At 37.4% G+C, this 26,868-nt stretch overlaps 1 protein-coding gene across 2 annotated transcripts in view; it reads left to right on the forward strand.

Moving 5' to 3' along the window:
• Positions 1-8,998: 8,998 nt before the first annotated feature.
• Positions 8,999-26,868, forward strand: part of DCX (doublecortin) — a 102,229-nt gene continuing 84,359 nt past the window's right edge. For both annotated transcript variants that reach the window (XM_060183188.1, XM_060183189.1), the window contains exons 1-3: positions 8,999-9,065; positions 10,609-10,994; positions 21,686-22,026. In XM_060183188.1, coding sequence (XP_060039171.1) covers positions 10,631-10,994; positions 21,686-22,026 — 705 coding nt within the window. In that variant the 5' untranslated portion in view covers positions 8,999-9,065; positions 10,609-10,630. The remainder of the gene's footprint in view (positions 9,066-10,608; positions 10,995-21,685; positions 22,027-26,868) is intronic.

Here is a 26,868-nt window from a genome sequence, read left to right on the forward strand (position 1 = left end):
TCAGAATATATAAAGAGTTCACCAAACTCAGCAACAAGAAAACAGATGATCCCATCCAAAAATGGGGAGAGGATATGAACAGAATATTCACTGTAGGAGAGATCCAAAAGGCCAACAAACATGAAAAAATGCTCAAAGTCATTGTCAGAGATATCAAATAAAGACAACAATGAGACACCACTTCACTCCTGTAAGAATGTCATATATCAGACAAGGTAGCAGCAACAAATGCTAGAGAGGTTATAGGGTCAAAGGAACCCTTCTTCACTGCTGTTGGGAATGTGTATTGGTCCAAGCCCCATGGAGAGCAGTCTGGAGAACTCTCAGAAGGCTAGAAATGACCAAGTGGGGTTTATGACCTTGCAGTTCCTCTGTTGGTGATATATCCTAAGGAAACAAACACACCTGTCCAAAAAGATCTGTGTGTACCTATATTCATAGCAGCACTCTTTGTAATATCCAAAACGTGGAGGCAATCCAGGTGTCCAACAACAGGTGAGTTGCTGAGCAAGTTGTGGTATACTTATACAATGGAATACTACTTAGCTATTAGAAATGGTGATTTCACTGTTTTCAGCCCACCTTGGATGGAGCTTGAAGAAATCATGTTAAGTGAAATAAGTCAGAAATAGAAGACTGAATATGGGATGATCTCACTCACAGGCAGAAGCTGAAAAACAAGATCAGAAAACACTGGGGCCAGGTGGTGGTGCACCAGGTTGAGCGCACATATTACAGTGCACAAGGACCCAGGTTCGAGCCCCCTGTCACCAGTGTGAGTGGTGAAGCAGGGCTGCAGGTGTCTCTCTGTCTCTCCCTCTCTATTATTCCCTTCCCTCTTGATTTCTGGCTGTCTCTATCCAGTAAATAAATAAAGATATATTTTTTTAAAAAGTGGACCCTTTTTTTTTTACTGGGCAGGCCTCCTTGTATTTAGAAGAAGAAGAAGAAGGAGGAGGAGGAGGAGGGGGAGGGAGAGGGAGAGGGAGAGGGAGAAGAAGAAGAGAAAACACTAAGCAGAACCTGCACTGTAGTTGGTGTATTGCATCAAAGTAAAAGTCTCTGGGGTGGGTCGGGGGGAGAGTACAGATCCTGGAAAAGGATGACAGAGGACCTAGTGTGGTTTGTATTGTTATGTGGAAAACTGTGAAATGTTATGCGTGTACAAACTGATGTATTTACTGTTGAATGTAAAACTTTAATCCCCAAAAAGAAATTTAAAAAACCCTGAAACATAAATTCAAATTATCTACCAACTCAAAAATAAAGGACAAGATGTTTTTACTAGTGAATTCTACCAAAATTTCAAAAATAATTTATGTATACTCTTTTGTAAGTCCCCATAAACCTGACAATAAGAGAAAACTTTAAAACACATTCAATTAAGTAAAAATACCCTATTTCTGAAACCAGTCAATGATATCACAAAAAAAGAAACTGATATGTCAGTATATCTGATAAAACAAAATCCTCAATAGAACACTAGGAAACCATTTATAATTCAAGAAGATTTAAATTGTTGGTAGTCTGCCTGGATTTTGATAATTCAAAATTCTAGCTGTTAGAAACATGACTCACTTTGGAACTAAGATCTATAACTCAGTCAAGCTCAACTTTTTATAAATGGACCACCAGGTATAATAATACTAGATGTCTTCTCTATTTCCACCCATTGGTATATCCTGACTGTAAAAGAAACATTGGGATTGGTTCAGGACACATACTATATCACAATGGTTGTTATCCCAGCTGAGGTCATAATTGAGCCTGTGTTATATGATAGCACTACCCTAGGAGATTATCAGTTTTTGGGTAATGGTTTACAAGGTAAGATCAATAAACTCCATAGTGGTAAGATTATTATCTCTTCCTTTTGCTGTTAAATTAGTTACTTGACTGGAAACAATGTTGAAATTATACAGTGATGATGAATTCATACTTGATAAATCTATAGGAGGTTGTAGTAACAGAAGGACTGTGAATAGGTAACATGAACACATACAGAAAATGACTGCTTAGTCCACTTCTTCTTCTAGCGTTTGCCCTTCTTCCATAGCCAGTCAACAGCGTCAGGTTGAGCCTGATGTAAAGTTTCAAGACCTCTGAATCTGGAGAGGTGTCAGTCGTTGACTATGTGGGTTATAGTCTGTCTGTAGCCGCAGGGGCAGTTCGGGTCATCTCTGGCTCCCCAGCGATGGAACATAGAGGCGCACCGGCCATGGCCTGTTCGATAGCGATTGAGGAGGGCCTAATCATAACGTGCTAGGTCAAAGCCGGGTTGACGCTTGCAGGGGTCTGTGATGAGGTGTTTGTTCTTTACCTCAGCTGACTGCCAACTCTGTTTCCAAGAGACTGGAACAGAGAAGTTCAGTGTAGGCATAGGGGACCAGATTGGGTGACAAGACATCAAGCGTTGGACAGGGTGGGTGAAGATATCCGCGTATATTGGCAGATCCGGTCGAGCGTAGACGTGGGAAATGAACTTAGATGATGCCGCATCCCGACGAATATCTGGTGGGGCGATGTTGCTAAGAACTGGCAGCCATGGAACCGGGGTGGAACGGATGGTTCCAGAAATTATCCTCATGGAGGAATATAATTTGGAATCGACTGAGTGGACATGGGGGCTTCGGAACCATACTGGGAAACAGTATTCTGCAGTGGAATAGCATAATGCCAGAGATGATGATCGTAGTGTGGAAGCACTCGCGCCCCATGAGGAGCTGGCCAGTCTTGCAATGATGTTATTCCTCGTGCCCACCTTTGCTGCAGTTTTTATGAGATGTTCGTGAAATGACAGAGTGCGATCGAGAGTAACGCCAAGATAGACTGGCTGGGCTTCATGCCGAATTCTCGTATCACCAAGCTGCAGTTAAGCTCACGTGAGGCTGAGGCATGGTGTAGATGGAAAACAGATGATACCATTTTTGCAGTGCTAGGGATTAGTCGCCATTTTTACAGTAATCAGATATCAGAGACATGTCTTTCGTAAGTGTTTCCTCGAGGATGTCGAACTTGGATGCCTGAATTGCACAGCAGATGTCATCGGCGTAGATGAACTTCCTTGAAGAAGTTTCTGGGAGGTCATTGATGTAAATATTAAATAGCGTAGGAGCCAGAACAGAGCCCTGGGGGAGGCCACTTGAGACAAGTCTCCATCTGCTAGACTTGTCACCCAGATGCACCCGGAATCTTCTGTTTTGGAGAATAAACAATATAGTTTTGGCCACCCATGGAGGCAGGCATCTTGAGATCTTGACTAGAAGACCACGGTGCCAGACCGTGTCATAGGCTGCTGTGAGATCAACAAAGACAGCACCCGTCTTTAAATTCTTCTGGAATCCATTTTCAATGTAAGTTGAGAGGGCCAGGGCTTGTTCGCAGGTAGATCTTCCTGGGTGGAAACCAGCTTGGGCGGGTGATAGGAATTTCTCTGTAAGATGAGAAATACGTGACAGAAGCAGCCTCTCAAGGAGTTTGTAACACACAGAGAGGAGAGAAATTGGTCTACAGCTGGTGGCTAGTGTTGGGTCTTTCTTTGGTTTCAAAACCGCTATAATCTTCGCACGCCGCCAAACTTTGGGCATAGACTCAGATTCCAAGATGTGGGACAGGAATGAAATGAGCCACTTCTTTGCCGCGGGACCCAGGTTAAGAATGAGTTCTGGGGTGATGTTATCATAGCCAGCAGCTGTTCCCGGTTTAACCCTCTTCAAAGCGTCTTCCAGTTCAGACAGTGTAAAGGGAGAGAGTTTTGGAGATGGACAAGATAACCGGAAGTGGGATGACCACTCATGGGAAATTTCTCTTTTCCAGACTGGGTCGATCTTAGCACGTCCAACTTGAGTTAGGTGACTGGCCAATGAGTTTGGAGATACGGGAGGATGGGATATGGGAGGGAGTTGGCTACCGGAACCCAGTCTGTGAAGAAGCTTCCAGGCCTTCCTACTTGAGTGGGTGAAGTTCAGACTTTCCGTGAGTTGTTGCCAGCGGGCTTGGCGTGCTGCATCCAGGGAGGCAATGAGATGGTCAGCCACATCTGGGTCACCCGACTAATCATACTGCTTTAGTAGTTGCTCGCATTCAGCATCAAGACAAGGCGTATAGTTAGCACGTCTCCCACGAGGAATGGCTTGGGAAGCTGCTTTGAAGATGGCTTGGCGGAAGCGCCTGTAGGAATCTTCAGAGGGGATAGAGTTAATTGGAATTGTAGGAATAGATTTGTTGGTAAGATCACTGAACAGACACCAGTTTGCTTTCCAAAAATTCCATCTTAGTTTCTCCGAGCACAGAATCAGTGGGAGCTGGAGACCAATGTGGATGATAGCTGGGCGGTGATGACTGTGCAGGAAGATCTTGAGAATTTGTCTCGTAGCGGGAAAGGCTTGGCTGTTGACTGTGCTAATCCAGCACAGGTCGGGTGACGAGTCTTTATTCCATCTAGCACTGTGAAAAGAGCCTGGCTGTTTGGGATCGTATAATAGGGAGAGGTCATTCGCTGAAGCCCAGTCAGCTAAGAAAGAGCCGTCAGCACGAGTGGAGGAATATCCCCAGTCTTTGTGATGACTATTAAAGTCTCCAATGTAAACGGCTGGGTGATTCGGGCTAGGCAGGACCTCATTATCCCATGAGGCACTGGGAGGCTTATATACGTTGACGAGCTGAATAGTTCCAATAGTAATGGAGTCGTAGAAGGTCGAAGAGGCCGTATGGTAAACGTCCGCAAGACACGATTTGGTGTAGATGGCTCGGCCGTGTTTAGGATGGAGATTATAGCATATTAAATCGAATCCACTGATGGTGAATCGAGCAGCTTCATCGACTGCTATATGTGTTTCTTGTAGGCAGATAATATCTGCCTGATGCTGTATCGCCAATTGACCAATAAGAACGCGTTTGGCAAAGGACAGCCCCTCAACATTAAGTTGGAGGACTCGAAGAGCAGGACCAACAGTTTGAAAGCTGTCAGGAGCTGCTTGTTGCTGGCTTTGAAAGTGACTGGGTTCCATGTGGATTCAGTCGGCTAGGAAGGATCGTCAGTTTCCCCAATGAATGGGTACTCACGAGATGCACCACGGGAAGGTCGATCCAATGCATCCCTTAGTCCACTAATAATAAATACCTCACAAGTAATGAATGTAATCACGGTGCATATTTATACTTATATGATTATATTTAGTTTATGGTACCAAATCAGGAACTCAGCAATGGTTTCTTTTACAAACAGACTGAGGAAGTCATTATCATCTATAAGCAGTTTAGTTTTGTTGGGTTGTGGGGAAGTTCATGATGTATAGCCACATGTATCTCTGTTATGGTTATTTTATTCATAAGTTTTGTTGAGCAAGCTCTTATGTAGCTGGATAAGGACACATAGAGGTATCTACATATATATTTACATATATATATATATATCTGCTTATATATCTACTTATATCTATAGTATCTATTTATGTGAAATTAAGCACTTGCTTAATCCTGATCTTATATATGATGCTATTTGACTAAAACCTGGTGGACTAAATAAGCATAATTTATTACAGGTAACTTGGATCTCAGGATTACTTTGTTTTCAACAACAAGCATTTTTTTCTTATATAAGACACACTAGCATATTATGAACTATTTCTCAGAACAAGTTTTATTTTTTTCTCCATAACCTGTGGGAGAGGGACAAGGTTTAGATTTAGATTCTAGTGGAACTTGCCACCATCGCTATATATAAAGTTGATCTACTATAGACATCTTAAGCACCAATAGACGTGTTGAACCATTAAACCCAAGTTTCAAAGCTATAAGCATAAGTCATCAAAGCTCTATAATTACTATCTGTTGGGATAGTGCAATTATCGATGTCTTTATGGAATTAATTATAATAGATTCATAGAGTAGATATATTGTGAAATAAAATAAGGGACATACTGATGTCAGAAGTATGTACTGAAGTTCTACAATAAGAGTAAATAGGTAAAATATATGTTTTGTGTTTTCTTGCTATTGTATCACTTATTTCATTGTTACAGCCTCACAGAAATGAAATGAGTTTGAATTCTAATGCAAAGTCAATTGTTATGTATTTTAAAGAATGTTTATGATGTGTAAGAAATTGTTTTAAGACCTTAGCCTTACTGGGCAAAGAAGGTGTAACAGTTTTATGAGTGAATTAATATTTATTTACAAAATTAAAAGATGACAGGTACAGTTCCACACTGTTTCCATCACCAGAGTTCTGTATCTCCAATCCCTCCATTGTAAGCTACAGCAGTTCTCCTAAAGTTGCAAATATGGGTCAACTATTATTTCTACAAATATCTGTGTATGTTTATATCTTCTTGGTAATTTGGAGGAGATCCCATCTTCTCTTCCTTTCCAAGTCACACATACACCTATTATTAGATTTAGATGCCCCTCTCTTTTTCTTCCTCTTTCCTTGGTCCTGATAGAGTTGGAGTTCAGAGCCCTCTGGTCATCTTCTTCCTATCATTTCTCCCCCACTGGGAGTATCAATCAAAATTGTTTTATGGGTACAGAAGGTGGGGGTTCTGGCTTCTGTAATGCTTCTCTGCTGGACATGTACATTGACAGGTCTATCCATAACCCCCAGCCTGTTTCTGTCTTTCCCTAGTGTAGCAGATCTCTGAAGTAATGAGGTTCCATAACACATTGGTGAGATTATCTGCCCAGGGAAGACACAATAGAATTATGATAGTTTTTGCAACTTGGTGGCTGAAGGTGGCAAGATACAAAGTGGAACAAAATGATTAATGAACAGGAAACCAAAAACAGAAGTAGAACAGATGAGAATAGGCATCTTAGGGTGGAAAGAAGCTAGGGAGTCCATTCTAGACATGTTCTTAGGGGCCAAAGACTATTGTAGTTTTTTTTTTTTTGCTTGAGTTTGATAGTTAATATGGAGTTGGGCAAAAATATTGTCTGAGAAGATGGTGTCAGAGTAGAGGAAAGGGCTAGAAAGTTGGATTAGGGCAAAGAGTAGCTCCCATTCTTGAAAAAAAATATGAGTAAAATTAACTTTTTACCTCATCCACCTGACCTGGGATATATATGTATAAAAGCCTATGTAACCTCTAAGACTCTATTGGTCTGAGCTCACAGTTCATGGCAACAGAACACTTGGAACACTGCAGGCTGCACTCATTTCAGAACCAGTCTTTGTAGAGTGGCAAGGCAGGATACTCCAGCCTCCTTTCAGAGCCTGGGGCAGTCCCTACTTTTGTTGATTTATGGTGTGGGCAAAGTCCTGGTAAGGCCTGCAAGAGGGCTTACGATGGAGCTCCTGATAGAAGTGACTATTGATGGTTGAGAGAGGGATCCATTTGAAGTCTAAGCCCATCATATTTGTGTGGGAATTCAAGGATTCCCTGATAATGGGGTGGTGTGATATTGAACAAAAAAGCTATTATTAAGTGGGCCAGTCTCTTGTCCTTATCCAAGAATTTGTAACATTTTATTGGCATTTTCATGTGTCTTTTCTCCTATTCACTCCTATTTTTCTATCCTTGACCTGAATAACCATGATGTTTTTAAGAGTGGCTCACATTGTATCAATGAGCAGCTTATATTGTATCAATAGAAACAAAGAAATGAGAACATGCAGGCACTTGCAGTTTCCTGAGGTGACTAGAAACCAGTAGAGCAAAAGCAAGGTATTTGGAGGACTTACCTGGGCATGTTGCATATTTAAAGCTGACCACTCAAGTAACAAAGATATTATAGATGAATCAGTACCATCCAGAGAATGTAACATTATTTAAATTTCCTATTTTGAGGTAATTTAAAATAAAACACATGAATATAATTATTTCATTATAAATCAACAACTATATATATATAGAGGGTTACTTGCACTAGGAATTAGAAGACAATTATAAAAATTCTGGAAGCTCTGGGCTTCCTGGAAATCAAGCAAAAATGAAATTATGATAATTCAAAACTGCTACATGTTAATTTTGATTTTTTTAAAAAAATATATAATGTATTTTCTATGCAAAAATATGTCATGACTTTTCCGACAATCTAAAATATGTAGCTACAGTTGTTAAGATGGTAGCTTCCCCCAACTTTAGTTTCTCTTTGTCATGCAGTTTGGTCTGACAATTCCTTGACCTTTATATAAAATATTTGGCATAAGAGACCTTCTCAAACTAATTGTTTGAGAAGAGTATCTATAGTGTAGCCTTCAGATTCACTTTACAAAGGTTTTTTGGTTGGATTTGAACTCTCAAAGGTAAATGTCACAGATCCCATTAAATTATATTATTATATAAATTATTATACCAAGCTAAAAACCATGTAGAGTTTTTATTTCTCAGCCATTCTCCATAAAATTCTAGAATTATTTCTCTGGTTTTGTCCTTTTACTACTCTTTTTTAGTCAATTCCCCCAACTTCATCTATAAACAACCTATTCTCAGATACAAGAAATGCCTTGAAAAAATTGTGAACATTTCATTTTATCTCAAGAAATGGAGGAAGATAGCAATAATGTTTATGAAGTTTTCTTTGTTTGTCTTACTCTGGCATTCATATTGATTAGGTCAAGGATTTTGCCAAGTAAAATAGCCAGTTCTCTAAAAGAAGAAGCTAGCTAGCACATTGCTTATCAGAGCATTATGATTTTTTCCTGTGCAATTAGTTTGCTTCCTTGATTTCCTGTTCAATATATAAATGAAACTGTTCTAGCTGCTAATGCAGCCTGAGAATTTAGAAAAAAATCATGTAATTAACCATAGAGGATTGGGGGGGATTCACTAAGCTTGAGTTATAGAGGAGAGCTGGACAAGGCACTAGGACCTAGAAGGCATCTATCCACCCTGGCAGGAATTTCTTGCTTGGAGCTCAGACAACAAAGGCATAGAGAGATTGGTTTTCTTTCTCTCAGCATCTCCACCCAACCAGCAGAAAACCGGTGAGTGGGGCTTTCAAGCAATTTTCAGCAGAATGTAACAGATGTCAAATAGGAAAAAGCACAAGACTCTCTCTTTCTTTTTGTCTTATTCTATAGGATTTTTCTTTTAAGTATATACCTGGGATTTTCCTTCGGAAAAGTGAGTTTGATGCTTCTTTGTTTTCACTTTCATGTTTATTTAGAATAATTTTACTTTGATTTTTTAATTTTACTTTGATTCCAGGTATTGATTCTAAAGCAAATCCAGGTATTGTAAGTATGCCCAGGAAATGCTTGCCACTTGTCTTGAGCAGGTGGGGTCTCTTACCACTGCAGATTATCTGACAGAGACAATGCTGAGCTCAGCACAGGTCATAGTGACATTGGAAGGAAAGGGGAACCAAGCCTGGCAAATCTTCTAGACATCAGTATATCCTTTATCTCCTTTCTTCCTGGTCTCTTACAAATATTTTGTGGTGGCAGTGTGTGCTAGCTGAACCTTGCTTGCTTTGTGAGTTCTTTTATCCCCATCTGTGAGATGCATGCTAATAGTTTTGTTCTTAGGCTGTCACTGCCTTTGCTAACATGTTCGGTTTTGGAATCTGACTTTATTTATTATAGGGTGTGTGTGGATCAGTAGAAGGGGGGAGAAAGAAAAACCTGGTAGATGACAATGACCATCTTTTTCTTCAGATAATACACCTGAGTTAAATTTGGGTGAATTGCCTACTATGAGGGCAAAATAATCTTTTAGTCAGGCTAGAAATCCAGAACAATGAAAGGTGTGCTTGTTTTTAATGAATATCCCTTACGTTTTTTTAGGGATACATTTGGGAATTTTTCAACAAATTATTCCATTGAGAGGCAGGGTTTTATTGACAGGGAATAGATAGAGCACCTGAAAAAAAAAAAGGATTTTTGTGACCAAATGGTACTGGGTGAAATCAGAACTACTAACTTAAAAAATAACTGGTTTGTAATATTTTTGTCAGTGTATCTGATGAATGTAGGGATAACTGTACAAGCTTTGTAGAGGGAAAGGAATTGATGAATAACACAAAGACATTGGCTATTCCTTGGAGGCAGTCCCTTTAAAAGAATGATGGTTTATTAGGTAGGGGGGAGGGGATGTACACATTTGAGTAGCGAGGTTTGAGATAAAATTAAAGAACTCTCCATTATAGTCATTTTACTGAGATTTAAAGATTGGTTCATAAACTGAGGGTGCTAACCTTGGCTTGCTCCTTCTGTTCTCTTCAAGGAATATTGTTGTCAGGCTAGGAATCCATTTACAACTGCTCATCATGTGGGGATGTGTGAGGAAACAGATTCCAGTTTTAATGTATTTAGCCTGAAGTTACAATTTGATAGGAGTGACTGTCACTAAGTCCCAGAATTTTAAGCAGTTTTCAAATCCCTCCCTCTCCTTGATTTGGAATAGCATCAAAATTGCCTCTCTGCCTATCTCTTGCCTTAAGCCCCATAACCACCAGATCCCTACTCCTCCTTCTTCTCTATTAAGATCAATATTGTGTAGGTCAGGGGCAAGCAGCAGATGGGTCACTGGCTTTTTTCAACCAGCTTTTTTTTTCAGAAGCAGCAGACTGTAGATCTCAATCTGGCTAATATCTGATTTTCTTTTGTTTTCTCTTCACCCCCTTTTCTCTGTCTCTTTTCACTCCCATCCTTTCTCAAACACTCAGGTCTTTAAAGTTCCAACAAAATATGGAACTTGATTTTGGACATTTTGACGAAAGAGATAAGGCATCCAGGAACATGCGAGGCTCACGTATGAATGGGCTTCCCAGCCCTACTCACAGTGCTCATTGTAGCTTCTATAGAACAAGAACCTTGCAGGCACTGAGCAATGAAAAGAAGGCCAAGAAGGTACGTTTCTACCGCAATGGGGACCGCTACTTCAAGGGGATTGTGTATGCTGTCTCTTCCGACCGTTTTCGCAGCTTTGATGCCTTGCTGGCTGATCTGACCCGATCTCTGTCAGACAACATCAACCTGCCTCAGGGAGTTCGTTACATTTACACTATTGATGGATCCAGAAAAATCGGAAGCATGGATGAACTGGAGGAAGGTAATTAACGCAAGGAGCGGAATGGGTGGTAGTAACTGGTGGGATGTGGCATCACTGGATATAGTTACATTTCTTGGGTTATAGTGAAAGCATTTAAAATATATTTGTCAAATCACTAGGCAAATGTTCAAGCTTCTGATTCTATAGGCATCATATCCATTAATCATTCATTACTCCTTATGGTTTTTAGTCTCTGCGGAGGTTACGGTGTGAATGGTAGTGATAATTAGAAAGGAAAAGCTGTATTATGCCACTCATTTTAGATTTAGATCTTATTCTTACTTAACTCTAAATAGCATTGTTGAGGTAGAAAGTGAAATTGCTAGGGGTTTAAAATTAGGAAAGTTTAGTGGTATGAACAGAGATAAAATATCATTATATCCAAATGTATTTGATCTGCTGAGATACTATTTATGAATTGTACTTCATGGAAATGTGGACCCTGAAAGCAGGACTTCCTGGACATACAAAGGACTTTGGTTTTTGGTAAGTGGTCACTGCTCAGCTGTTGCTTCTAAAAAGCCTACTTCAGGGTGTGTCCCTTAAACTGAGGTCACTGAGAGAAATACCAAAGAAAGCCATAGTCATGTTTGGTATTTTAGTATATGCCATTCCTATCAGAATAAGAAGTGACTCACTGTACCTAGATTTTAAGTTCTTTCTAGATTTTAGTTTTGCAGTTGAATTTTGTGTCTAGATTGCTAAAAATATTGGCAACCTGTGTACCTTCCCCAATTGAAATAGAGTATATCTTACCTCTTACTACTACTTGCTAACTGTGTCGTTTTCTGAAGTTGTCTGGAAAAAAAGACGTTAGAACACTATTTTTACAATATTTTTACATTATCAAATCAATTATATTAAGGACTACACTACCTACACTTTTAAACTGGTGTGACAGACTTGGTCATGTATCCTGACACAGTCTTTTAAATGACTCTCTTAGTGAATGGCAATAATGAATATATTTTCTCCAATTATCTACCTCACTCTTAAACTCTTCCTCTTTACTCCTTCCATTCCTTGAACAAAGGTGAGCTTAGAACTGCCAGATCTCTAAGGAAATCAAATTGTGAAACAGCCAACAGGGAAAGAAAAATAGCACACTAAGTGACTTGGTATGGGAGTGCCCCACCTCTGCTTCACTGTTTCTAGGTTTCTTGTGTTCCTAGACAAAGGAGCATGAATGCATTCCTTATATAAGAGCACATTCTCACTAGAACCTCTTGTTTCCCAAGTCAATTCAAGTGATTTAGGGACTATTGCTTTCAAGAGACTGTGTCTATATGATTACTGAATCTGGGTCTTAGGGTTCAAGCTGACCTTGACAAATAAAGCTGAGGACACTTTGATTACTTCATCATGTGCTGCATGACTAGGCATAGGTTAATCCTAGGATTTTTTTCTGAACACTGAATGGTTATCTTACTACATATATTAAAATAAAGGAGAGTCAGGGCACACTTGAAAGGCTTGAAACTACATTGAGTGAGATAGCAGAATAATTGATAGGGTGTGCATCTTTTGTCACAGTATAATCCTCTTGTCATTTGAATTTGAAGGGTTACTTTTACAAAGGGTTAATTTTACAAAGTACCCTGAGTCACCCCAGTATGTCTTTGTTTCCACCAGCTATGATACTCTTAAAACCACAATAGACCTTAAGGGAGAATTATGAGTCAGATGATACTGAATTTGGAGAAAAGATTTTCATGTTCATATTTATGCTATACAAAAGATCTCATGAAAAGATATTTTCCTACAAATTTGTTTTGTTTTCAGTGTATATTAACCTAAGGGCAAACCTATGGATTGTGTGTGCGTGTGTGTGTGTGTGTGTGTGTGTGTGTGTGTGTAGGGTATGTGCAATAATCCCAATGCAATATAGGTATTAAATATAATAATTAAGACTGCAGTCTGCTCTTGAGTTCTGTTGGGTCCTCCTAGATTGGACTCCTCCTACCTACTACTCCTAGACATCTTTGTGAATAGCTAAACTATGTGGAGTATGAATAGGACAGAGTTTCATTTACTATGTGCTATCGACAACTGCAAGACTTAGTGGGCATCAAATTCCTTCTATACCCGAGTACTGAGTATTGCCCATTCAATCAAGAAAAATGCAGGTTATCTCTGGGACAATAGTGAGAATTTGGGAAGAGCTCCAGGTGAACTCTGTACACACACACACACACACACACACACACACACACACACACACACGCACACACACTTTTTTTTAATGCTCTCATAGATCTGAGTGACACTTGTCAAGGACACACTACTTTTAATGGGGTTGCTGATCTGTGGTGATACTTAAAAACAAAAAACAAAACAGTATGCAGAGATTCTAATTTTAGAGGCAGTAGATTAGAAGTCTTTGGTTCAAGTTTGACTTTATTTAAAATACAAAAGTTGCTGCCTACTAGGTTGTGTGACTTTGGGGGAAGTATTTTGATTACCAGAGCTGCAAATTTTCATTGGTTAAGTGTAAATTACTGATTTGAGGGTTAAATAAGACAACGAAGCTTTCATAATTCTTTCTAGTACACAATAGCAATCAACAAATAGGAACCTCAACTGTTATAACCTCAATTAGTCATTCTAATTTACAACTAGTTATCTACATAGGTTTTTATATGTAAATAAATATTATATTTATTTTTCCTTAGTTGTTGATAGAGACAGAGAGACATAGAGGAAAGAAAGAAGAGAGTAGAGATACCTTCAATACTGCTTCTCCACTCATGAAGCTTCCCCCACACCAAAGGTGAAGACCTGGGAGTTGTACCCAGGCCCTTGCACACGGAAACGTGTGCTTTACTGAGTGTACTACTATCCATCTCTGTTAGGTTTGTTTTTTATCATCTCTGTGATTTATGTTCTTTCTTTTCATAATATGTTTTTAATAAGGTATGATTTTAATATGGTAATTTCAGTCATTTTTAGTGTATAACCTAATTATTTTTAGAAGCTCATCAAGTGTTACAGTAATTATCCTAATCTAATTTTAGACTGTTTTGTCAACCTGGAAAAAAAAAACCTGTAAAATTTGACATGACTGTCCATTTTTCGTATACTTTTCAACATTAAACAAAAACTAATCTACTACTTGTCTCTATAGATTAACATATTCTAAACATTTCATATAAATTGAATCACATATAATGTGATATTTTGTAACTGGATGCTTTCAATCAACATATTTTTTTACCTTGTTCATCATCATGTTTATTCTTTTTAATACCTATATAGTATTCTATTTTATGTTTGTGTATCCATTGTAATATCTGTAACACCTACTCTATATAGTGTGATTTTATGGGTGACATTATGTAATAGATAATGGAAATAGATAAGCAAGGTAAAAATACAACTGAATATTTTAGTTAATACACATTGTGTCTCTTCTCACACATATATGCACACATTCATCTAATCATAGTGGATCTTTAAAATTTATCTTATTTGTTCTAGTGGCTAGTCCAGTACCTTTCCCTGTGACACATGAAAAATTAAGTTCTATTTTTACTTTTATTGATGCATCTTTGTAGAACAAGTGTTTGCAAATTAAGTGAATTTGGTTAAAAAAAAAAGCAAAACCCAACAACATCTACAAGACACTGTTACTGTCAATGATATAATAATGATAATAATTTTAATAATGATGATAGATGCCTGAAATGATCAGTGGTTAACAAGTCTGACTACATTTCAGAATCATTTATAACTTTAGACAAATTTAAAAAATGTGGCCCACAGCCCAGATACATTCAACCAGAATCTCCAAACTAAAGTAATATCTACGCTTTTATAAACCTTCCCAGGTGACACTTAGGAGAATTTAGACTTGGGAGATACTGGATTATTTTATCGTCATAGTCCCCTTGAACTAACTAATATGATAGACACTGCAAAGAAATAAGAATCATTTTGTTTGTTTGCCTGTTTTGCTCTAAGGGACTATAGAAAATAATGAATCACATTATATATCATGCTTCCAAATCAACATATTACTAAATGTTTAAGCTAAAATAAAATTAAAGAAAAGAAAAAAAAATTTACTATTAGTCACTCTGGTCTTATGGCCTTTGTCTGATGTCTTCAGTACACTTTATATGACAAGATATGGAAAACAGCAAGGAGAATATTTTAGACTGAAGTCAGGTCATGATGTTAACTTTTCCACAGTTCCTTGCTTTTATTTATATAAGTGTATATTTACAGAATAAATATTCCAAATTTAAATTATTTTGATATTTCTTGCAAAAATCCTAAACACCTACAACTATAAGATGATGTTGTCAGTGATGTAATAATGTTAATAAATGTAATCATAATGATGCTAGTGAGAGGCTGAAGTGACCAGGGGTTTCTAAATCTGACTGCATTTTGGAACCATTTAGAGCTTTAGACAAATTTGAAGGCCGCATCCCAGATCTATTGTAACAGTGTCTCCATATATTGCCCTTAGAGAAGTTACATAGGGTATGAATATGCATATATTTGCCTTGTTCCCAGTGGGTTGTTGAATGCAATTAGTCTTTCACCATAGAATCTTTCTCTTTCTGTCCAAATTCTTCTCAGAATTCCTTGTTGTGAATACTCAGATCAATCTTAGGAATGTTATAGTGCAAAATATGGGACCAAATATTAACAATTGAGGGAGTTTTAATAGAAAATGTGGGCTGTGTGGTAACACTAGGTATGATCTCATTTATTTGCCACAATATATTTACTCTAATGAGTTGAATCCACCTTCTCACTCATTTATTTTCTTTCTACTGAAGTGAACACATAGCTTAAGATGATTTTTTAAAATTTTATTATGTGTGGGTCAGGGTGTTAATGGTTTACAATATAGTCTTTTTATCTTTTTTTAAATTGATTTAGTAATGATCAACGTGATAGTAGGATAAGAGAGGTACAATTCCACACAGTTCTCAGCACTAGATTTTGCATCCCATCCCCTTCATTGGAAGTTTTCCCATTTTTATAGTCTTTAACATATAGTCACAACCTCTCATCTCTCCTTAATTGGTGTCTAGAAGAAACATCAAGATCCCAGTGTTTCTTCATCCTGCCACTTTTCCTCCTTTCCAAGAGTCATTTGCTTTGGTGCAATACAACACCCCAGTCCACTTTTCATCTTATGTTATGATAACCCAATAAAGTACAACTTAACATTTTAGTCTTAAGTAAGGAAGCACTGGAATTGAGAAAAACCCAGGCAGAAGTGCTTTTGAATTTAGAAAATACTAATAAATTTCATGTTTAAAATGGAAACCTCCTGAAAGTGAAGGGAAATGGACTTTCGATCATCTTGAGCTCAAAGACTCTCTTCCTGCTCTCTTAGCTGAGATTTCATGATTTCATTTCCTTACTCCTTCACTCTGCAGTATGTTGTTCATTCCAGAAAACTCACTTTGCTTGGCTGTCTGAAGTCAGCTTTCCATCTGGCCTGTCAGTGAGGGAAAGGGACCCTGGAAACTGGCAGAATGAGAATCCAGATACATGAAGGTTCGACACATCTCACCCAGCTACAAGTGCCAGGCACCTGGGTGTACAGGATGATCAAATTCTGGCAGTAGATGTAGATGTCTGCAAAATCAGAACAAGGAAAAGTTAGTATAAATAGTCAAAATTTGATACCTTTCCAATACTTAAGGGGGGAACACTCTGTGATCGTCTTTTCTTTTTTTCTGTAACATTGAAATTCATAACAGCTTTGCTTCGTAAATTCTGTTTGGAATGGAGAATAAACCAAAATGTCTTCTTCAAGACTATTCAGACTTAAATACTGGAAGGAACTGAAAGAGACCCCCTTGTCACTAATACAGTATCTCTGATTTATAGATGAAAATCTGAGTCGCAGAGATTAAATAATTTGCCTGTGCACATAGTTGGAAATTGAATCCAGATTGACTTCTCCATTAACCACCATAAATATCCTGCCCTCTGGTGGAGGATACTGATTATTGGAATGGTTATACCCATGTACAAATGGGGAACATAAGGGAAATCTCTATTCCTTCAGGTTTTTTTCTGGAAACCTAAAACTACTCTGAAAAAAAAAGTCTTAATAATATTCTGCCCTCTGTGTACATCAGCATGGCAGCAATGATTTTTCTGGATGTTAGCCAATGGGGTACTACATTTAGCATTTGTAGAAACAAGAGCCTCTCCTTAACCAATAGGAAATGTTATCCTTGAGGCCTAGAACCTGGCCAGTATTCATGTAACATAACATCTCTATTGTAGTTCTGAGATTGCTATCCACCTTACTCGACACCCTTTCTTTCTTCCTCCCTTCCTTCCTTCCTTCTGTCCTTTTTCTTTTTTTTCTTTTTTCTTTAAGAAAGGATTAATTAACAAAACCATAGGGTAGGAGGGGTACAATTCCACACAATTCCCACCACCCAATCTCCATTTCCCACCCCCTCCCCTGATAGCTTTCCCATTCTCTATCCCTCTGGGAGCATGGACCCAGGGTCATTGTGGGTTGCAGAAGGTAGAAGGTCTGGCTTCTGTAATTGCTTCCGCGCTGAACATGGGCGTTGACTGGTCGGTCCATACTCCCAGTCTGCCTCTCTCTTTCCCTAGTAGGGTGTGTCTCTGGGGAAGCGGAGCTCCAGGACACATTGGTGGGGTCTTCAGTCTAGGGAAGCCTGGCCGGCATCCTGATGACATCTGGAACATGGTGACTGAAAAGAGAGTTAACATACAAAGCCAAACAAATTGTTGAGCAATCATGGACCCAAAGCTTGGAATAGTGGAGAGGAAGTGTTAGGGGGACACTCACTGCAAACTCTAGTGTACTTCTGCTTTCAGGTATATATTTTGCAGTAGTTTACGGATACGTGTGAACATATGCTCTCTCTCACAGAAACTGGTGTTTATCTAGGTTTTGGGACTTTGTTAGAAAGTAAACCACCTGAGATGAAATTAGAGTATACTATGAAAGGAAAGGTCTCACCAGAGTAATGAAGTTGAAGGGTTGTCATTCCACAACCCTGTGGTGAGGGGTAGACATGCAGCTTCCTGGGCCAGTGGGGGGTGGGAGTGGGTGGGAGGGATGGGTCACAGTCTTCTGGTGGTGGGAATGGTGTTTATGTACACTCCTAGTAAAATGCTGTCATATAAATCACTAGTTAATTAATACTAGAGGGGGAAAATTAATTTATGTCTCAAAGTTTTTCGAAACACAAACTGAATCTTTTCAATATATAGGCTGTGTAATTGATATGCAGACTCTCTCAAAAGCCTAGACCAAGTAGATCAGAAGCAACCAATAGCACAGCTATATACAAGATACTGGGTACTGTACAGCAAACCCTAACAAAAGGACTTTTCAAAATTAACCCAATTACCAAATAATGTGATGATAACATTAACTATCGATTGTCTTTTTGAACCCTAAGACAGCAGGAACCTCACATCTCCACTATAGAGCCTGTACTTCCCCCAGTCCTGGAACCATTGGATAGGGCCCACTTTCCCATATCCCTCTCCCAATCCATATCAAATAATATTGCATCTGCCAATCACAACCTAACCAACACAGTGATTGCCACCTCAACATGCTTCCCTTCTGTCCTTTTTTCATAGAGGCAAAGATAGTGAGAGATAACATAGAACAGAAGCTTCCTTCAATGTGGTGTGGGCCAGGCTTGAACCTGCCTTCTTTTAAAAAATATTTATAAAATAAAGAATATTGACAAGACCATAGGATAAGAGCGGTACAATTCCACACAATTCCCACTACCAGAGTTCTGGAAGTTTTCTTTATCTCTCTGGGAGCATGGACCAAGGACAATTATGGGGTGCAGAATTGAACCTGTCTTCTTTTTTTTTCCTTCAGTTTCTAGCCTCCTCCTCTTTATATATTTAATCTGAACCCTTCCCCCCTCTTTTTCCCCTCCTTGCATCATGTTCTCTTTATTCATTAAGATGAGGATCTTAATAAAAATGATAGCTGGATTTTGTCAAGAACTTACTATGTTCCAGGCTCTGGATTCACAACTTTTTATTTGCTGTCTGATTTGTGCCTCCTAGCAATGCTATAAGGTAGGTATCATGATCATCTCTACCTTATAGGCAAGTAACTGAAACCAGACTAGGCTAGGTAATTTGCCCAAGGACTAGGAGTTATTTGGGACCACATTCTGACTGACATCACATCACCTGTTCTTTTTCCATTACTCCATACTGGAGCCAAAAAGAGAGTGGAGGGACTATAATGTACTGTCAGAAGGTGCTCAACATAGTTTTGGCTGACTGCTCGACCATCTGGAAAATTCTCGGGTGACACCTAATACTATAACTGCCATCATGCTAATTTTCATCTGGGGATAGTTAATCATAGTCAAAGTTCAGAGGCTTAAGAGTTTTAAAAGACATGAGCATAAAATATCCAGCACCCTAATAGGGCCATACAGCTGACTCTCTAGAGGAGATTGTGGAAGAGTGAAATCATAAATATATTGCTCACACATTTCTAAACTACCAGTTGTCTGACTGTTTTAAAATACATGCCATATTATGGAAAACATCTGACTTAAAGACAGTGCTTTCTTGGAAGATGCCTGCGAATCTGGTGAACTTCTAAGGCAAAACACTGTATCTTGGGTGTGGGGAAAATTATCTATGTATATATGGGAAAACAAAGGAGATACCTTATGCTTTAAATTCACAAGTTAAACACCCAAGTCTTTAAATACTTGGAGAGCTAGGATTAATTTTGTCAGGGATCCAGAGAAATGTGAACTTCTTTTGATCAACTTTTTGACATTCCCATCCTGGGTGATTTTTGTGAACCAGAGGAGAGGATCTGTGTTCATTTACAAATCTATAAATTATTCCCTAGTTTCCTGTCAGGGTAGAACACAACTAGTGACTTCTGAGACTCAAAGTAATATTGGAAGCCACTTTGCATACACTAAATGTCATTTACTCTCCATGTTTACATACACATAAAATGTCCTCAAAGATGCCCTAGAAAATCTGACTGAAAACTATCTAAGCAACAAGTGATAAATTAATGTGACTTAAAAGATTTGTTGCTACAGCATGGCAATCAATATTTGCAAACAGAGTGAATTATCAACCCAATATTCCTGAATGTCTTTAGGCAGTTCTTCTGAGACTAAAGAAGAGTCATAAAACAATAATTATGCTTAATCCTTTTTTTACACTGGTTAAGGTTTACTTATTTATTTATCATTATTTCTGAACAATTAAGTATCATTAAATTATACCAGTTTTATGCAGCTCTATCTCTATATAGGCTTGGACATACGTTTTTTTTTTTTTTTTTTGCTATAAAAATTCAAACTTTTCCATTGTTCTCTCCCCCAGACAGAGCTTACTCCTCTCTCTTCTCTAGACTCCAGTACCAGCTATCCAATCCCCTTTTTGTCTCTATTCATTTCATTTCTTCAGCTGTGTTAGTTGCTTCCTCTCGTCAGAGGGAAATGGAAGTTATACTAGATCCCTCCAAACCATCATTCAAACTGTATAATGTAGTCTCCTATCTCTACCTCATTACTGCCAAGGGATGACCCTGAATACACAAATTCAGTCTTCAGTGTTTGAGAAAATGGAAAGATGAAGAATAGGCAGTGAAAGTAGGGTAAAACATTTATCAACCTCATCAATATAACCGTGAAATCCATCTCTCTGGAACCCTGCCCCACTAGGGAAAGAAACAGGCCAGGATTATGGATCAACCTGCCAACACCCATGTTCAGTGGTTACAGAAGCCAGACCTTCCACCTTCTGTAACACATAATCCTGGGTCTATGCTCCCAGAGAGATAAAGAATAGGAAAGCTTTAGAGAGAGGGGCTCTCTGGTGGTGGGAAGTATGTGGAATTGTACACTTCTTATCCTATAATCTTGTCGATATTTTTTATTTTATAAATAAATTAAAAAAGAAATGAAAAGAAAATAAATTACAAAAATTAAGATAAAACATTTATCAAACAAGATCTAGACTTGAAAATACAAGGAATATGTGTGTGTGTGTGAGTGATTGTGCGCGCTCACACAGATTTTAATGGTTTCATATCGAGATGAGCAGTGAGCAGCATAAAATACAAATATACAACCACATATTCTCTCTCTCTCTCTCTCTCTCTCTCTCTCACACACACACACAAAAACACATGTTTCAGCATTCTACTGTTTAGCCATATAATCTGCAAAGGACAATTTGGACTCATCCAAGTACTTGGTATATGCTTTTAATAGGCAAGCTTTCATTTAACACTTTAATTTGGAAACAATGTGTTTTGTCTATGAAGTACTTGCTTCATAATATAACAATGCATGAAACTGAGTTTAGAAATATTCCAGGAATATTAAGAAAATGGAACATAGTTAAATTACTCCTTTAAAATGCCCCTGGATATTAACAAAGATAATAGAAATTGTGACAAATATTCCAGTTCTAATAAAGCTATACCAAGTTTGAGTAAACATATCAATCCAACTCATTAGATTATATATAGATGTGTTCATTTCCTTTGGGAATTATCAAGTCATGATGTTAGAGTACCCCACTCAAAAATAAATTTGGTTATTATTGCCATATCCTTCAAAAGTACTGCCCCAAAGTCTGTTTATATGACTTTTGTTAAAATAGTCCATGCATCTGCTATTAAACTAATCATAATTTGTTTCTTCTCTTAGGGGAAAGCTATGTTTGTTCCTCAGACAACTTTTTTAAAAAGGTGGAGTACACCAAGAATGTTAATCCCAATTGGTCTGTCAATGTGAAGACATCTGCCAATATGAAAGCCCCCCAGTCCCTGGCTAGTAGTAACAGTGCTCAAGCCAGAGAAAACAAAGACTTTGTGCGTCCTAAACTGGTAACTATCATCAGAAGTGGAGTGAAGCCTCGCAAGGCAGTGCGTGTGCTACTGAATAAGAAGACAGCCCATTCTTTTGAACAAGTTCTCACTGATATAACTGAAGCCATCAAATTAGAAACAGGGGTTGTCAAAAAACTCTACACATTGGATGGAAAACAGGTATGTACTTTTCCCCCTCCAAAATACTCTTCTTTGTTCTGATTCCTTGGTCATCCTATATCTCAGGCATCATTCTTGTTAGGAGACTCTTATCATCCCTACCTCATATGTATATTTCTTATTTGGAAGAAAGACAAAACAATGGTCAAAAAGTGTGAGGTTTCAAAAATTAAAATTAATGTTTATGTGGAATGATCACTTTGACTCAATTTCCTTATCTGCTAAGAAAAATATGCTATAACCTATGTTTTAACACATTTTTGTTAATATCAATATATGTGTAGGGAAATAGGATTTACCCACTAATTTTTTCTTTAGATACACTCTTGTTGACCTTCAGCAACAATTCTGGTATAAAGAGGTTGAATTGCCTGTTATATTTATTCTAGAAAAATGTCAGATATTAAAGACACACTAAAGCCTCTGGTCCATTGTTTTTATCTTATACTAAACAATGTTTCTTCTCTTTCTCTTTCCCATGTGACTTACTGTCTTAATTTTGTTCAACTAGCAGTATATATATATCTGTTTCAATACCCTAAAATTATCTCAAGGAAGATGCAGCCATCTGTTCCCCTCTAAAACAAGTTCTTCATGTCATTGACTATTCCACTAAAGTGCCACCTATATTAATATCTGGGAAAGAATGCAGCCAGGCATTTCTACCAGACAGATGCACTTGGTCATAGGGGTGTAAATACATGACAAAATTATTACAGGGGAATTGGTTCAGTGGTCAGTACTGTTGACTCTAAAGAGAATTCTGGTCTCCCATCAGAGAAAAAAATGTGCATTATTTTCAGTCAATACTTTCTTCCTCTTGCAATATCTTTGGTGATTGAAAACCGTAGATTCTAATAAAAAAAGACTCAGTATACTACAGAATAACTATTCAAAGGCAGAACTGTGCCTCTTCCCTTAATTTTTATTTTTTAAATTTTCTAAAATATTATTTATTTACTTATTATTGGATAGAGACAGAAATTGAGAAGGGAGAGGGACAGAGAGACACCTGCAGCTCTGCTTCACCGTTTGTGAAGCTTCACCCTGCAGGTAGGGACCAGGAGCTTGAACCTGAGTCCTTTAGCATTGTAATGTAAGCACTTAACCAGGTGCACCACCGCTTGGCCCCTTCCTATGATTTTTATATATACTTTATGCTACAACTATTTTAAGTTTCTCAGAAAACTCACACCTATATACCGTCTATCTCATCCCAATCATTTTGTAATCCAAGGTACACTAATTGTACATGTTTTGTATTTGGTGTACCAAAGCCAAGGGCACGTTAAATGTTCTGATATGTCCCACAGAATAGTACCCTAATTAATTATACTGGGATTTCTTAGATTTATTTAAGTAAATTTTTTTGCAGATGAATATATTTAGAGAACATATTATGAAATACTTTTTATGGAAGTTGTTGTATAATTAGGAACTAACTATTGTTACCTTAATGGTAAAATTTGTATGTAAATGAAGCATGCCCACAAACACCAAAAAATTTGCTCTGTTTAGATTAAGAATATTAAATAGAAATATTTGGTTGTTTGAGGACAAATGTACTAATTACAAAATAGGTGCTGAGTACACTGAAAAGTTAGAGCCAAACTCAAAGTTTTGTAACCCAGCCCATTTCTCATAGTTAGCAATGGCAGTTCTAATATTAACACATGTCAGTCACTTTTATTACTGGTAGGTATTCTTAAGACTTGAGAATATGATCTTCCTCTGTGTAGGCTGAGGACACATGTGTTGCAATGGCTTGAACTTCCTTGGGTAAGATTTCATTCCTGTTTTTAGCTAAGTCTGATACTGGTATTAAGTTGGAAATGAGAAAGTATGTTCAAGTTTATTTGTTATGGAACATTTAAATCATGAAAACAAGACCATAATTTGATTTAGGTATTAACTGAATGCCACATAGACCAGATCAAATGGTTTTATCCCTCTATTCTTTGTTTAAATCATAATTTTTAATCAGCCTGGTGGTTAATAGCATATTTATTGTTGCATTTATTCCTGTGTGTACCATTTTGCTGACTGGCTTAATGTAATTGAAAAGCATTATGAAGATAATGGCTTGCATCTCTTTGCATTTTGTTTGCATATGTCTTCAATGACCTTAATAATTTTGGCTTATGTTTGACAGTATTAAAGACCAGTTTCCAGACTTCTTGATAGGAGATAGTTGTGGTCTGTGTAGACAAGGAAATTATCCATCCAGCTTATTCCTCACCTCAGTAAGAAAGTTGTAATATAATTAGGAGTAGCTGGTAATGCCCTAGCTTTCTCATGTGGCATAATATGTCTTTATTTGATAAAGAAAAAAATGATGAAGGGGTGGTTGACCATAGTTAAGTTTGCTCTTAAGTGAGGTTGGCTTTTCTTTTTGTTCATTTGAAGCTGAATTGGTGGTGTGTTGACAAGGTTGCTCAACTATTACTTTCCATATTAAAGCTACAAATTATGTTTTTAATCCAGGTCATGCATTCATAAGTATTAAACCACTAATTTCTGATACACTTGATAGTAGTGGCTTAATAGTTACATGGTCTAACCTTAAATTTATTTCTATAAATTACAGAGTATGTTGTTTCTGTTAGAGGTTCAGAACTTTAATAATAAAGACTTCAGCTTTTGGTATCTAACACAAGCTTCACCTAGTCCTCACACTATCCATTTTCATTCTATACTCATTGGCATTCTTAGTTTCAGTTTTACCCACAATCAGGATCTGTGCAATAAGATTCACTGTTTCTTCAAGATACTGTCTAATGGATATGAATGACCTATAACATTTGAATAATTTAAAAGTTATTTTTACATTTATCATTTACAAATTTTTATATTAGGGTACGTGTATTTCTCCTTTCCACCTTTAGGGAAAACACAAAACAGCCTATAAGTAGAAGAAAGTTAGGAAAGGTTTTTTATTTCTTCCCTCCCTTCCCAGAGTCCTTTGCTTTGGTGCAATATACCATGCCCAGTCCATATGTCACTTTGTGCTCTCGCTCTCAATCCCTACTTTATTAACTCCAGCTAATGAGTGAGATAATTTGATATTTGTCCTTCTCTTTATGGCTTATCTCACTCAATATAATGTCCTCAAGTTTTATCAAAGATGATGAAAAGGAGACAACTTCATCATTTTTTACATCTGAGTAGTATCCCATCATGTATACATACAACAATATTTTTGGCTATTCATGGTATTTTGTGATTCTACAAACATTTCAGGGAGCCAGGTGGTGGTGCACCTGATTGAGCACAGGTGTTACAATGCACAAGGACCTAGGTTTGAGTCCCTGGTCATCACCTGTAGGGAAAAGCTTCATGAATGGTGAAGCAGTGCTGCAGGTCTCTCTTTCTTTCTTTCTTTCTTTCTTTCTTTCTTTCTTTCTTTCTTTCTTTCTCTCTCTCTCTCTCTCTCTCTCTCTCTCTTTCTCTCTCTCTCTCTCCCTCCCTCTCTATAACCACCTTCCCTCTCAATTTCTGGCTGTGTCTACACAATAAATAAATATTAAAAAATACAAATAATAAATTTCAGAAATGTTCCCACTATTTCCTTAAAGAGTACCACTGGGATTTTCATAGGGATTGTACTGAATCTATAAACTTCTTTAAGTGAGATGATCATTTTAACAATACTTATACTTTCAGTTCATGAACATGGGATATCTTTCCACTTCTTTGTTATTTCTTTTATTGTTTATAATAATGTCTTATAGTATTTGCCTCCTTTGATATATTTATTCCAAAGTATTTTATCTTTTTTCCTGCCATTGTGAATGATATTAGTTTCTTGATTTCCTTTTCCTATAACTTGGTTGTGTATTGAAACACAGCACATTTATGTACATTTACTTTGTATTCTGAATTTCACTGAATTTATTGACAGTCTCTTTTTTTAGTGAAATATTTAGAATTTTATAAGTATAGAATTATGTTTTCTGTAAATAGCGATACTTTTCCTCTTCTAATTTGGATTCTTTTTATATATCTTGTTTGTCATCTTGCTTTTACTAGGACTTCAAAGATCACAGTAGAAGTGATGAGGGCCCTTTGTCCAGTTTATAACTTACATTTCCATTCTAGATAAGTCAGATTTTATTTGGAACTGACTTTCATCTCATCAATTCAGTTTGCTCTAACAAATCAACCTTCATTTGTTCCTATCATCTTAGATCACATTTTTCAGATTGTGTTATATATAAATACTAATCTTACCAAATATTACTTGATAAAATAAGCCTATTAGTGTGGCATTATATATTTCCTTGTTTTGAAGAAGAAATACTCAGTAAGTTAATTTAGCTTAATCTAGTGTTTTCCAAACTTGTTTGAATACCAAACCTAAAAAAAAAAAAAAGAACAAAAAAGTTATGACCATATGGTAGAATGCACTTAAGGAATCATTCCTTTATGCCTCAGGTATTTATTTGCATTTAAATTAGAAAATTTTGAAAAGAAAAAAATGTAAAGCTCAAGGGAATAATTGTGGTAAAAAAAAAAAAAAACAGGCACCAATATATTTTTACAGATAAACTGGGGCAAGGCAGCCTTTGTAGATAGAGTATCAACAATCAGTACAAAGATAAGTAGCCTACTCATCCATAGTCAGGGTATGGCTTGAGAGCTTCTATCCTTAAAAATGAATAGAAGGAAAAGGAAAACCTTGATCTAAAAGGAACATTTCCAATGATAGGATGTTTCAAGAATCCTCCAAACTTGTGAAAAGATTAGGAGAATCTTTTTGGTCACATACATTAAAGGCAGGTTTCTCTAATCACAGTGGTAGGGACGTAGCAACATCAATTCCATTGTTGGGTTGAGGACCAC

This window comes from Erinaceus europaeus, chromosome X (genome assembly GCF_950295315.1).
Source record: "Erinaceus europaeus chromosome X, mEriEur2.1, whole genome shotgun sequence".
Classification (NCBI taxonomy): domain Eukaryota; kingdom Metazoa; phylum Chordata; class Mammalia; order Eulipotyphla; family Erinaceidae; genus Erinaceus; species Erinaceus europaeus.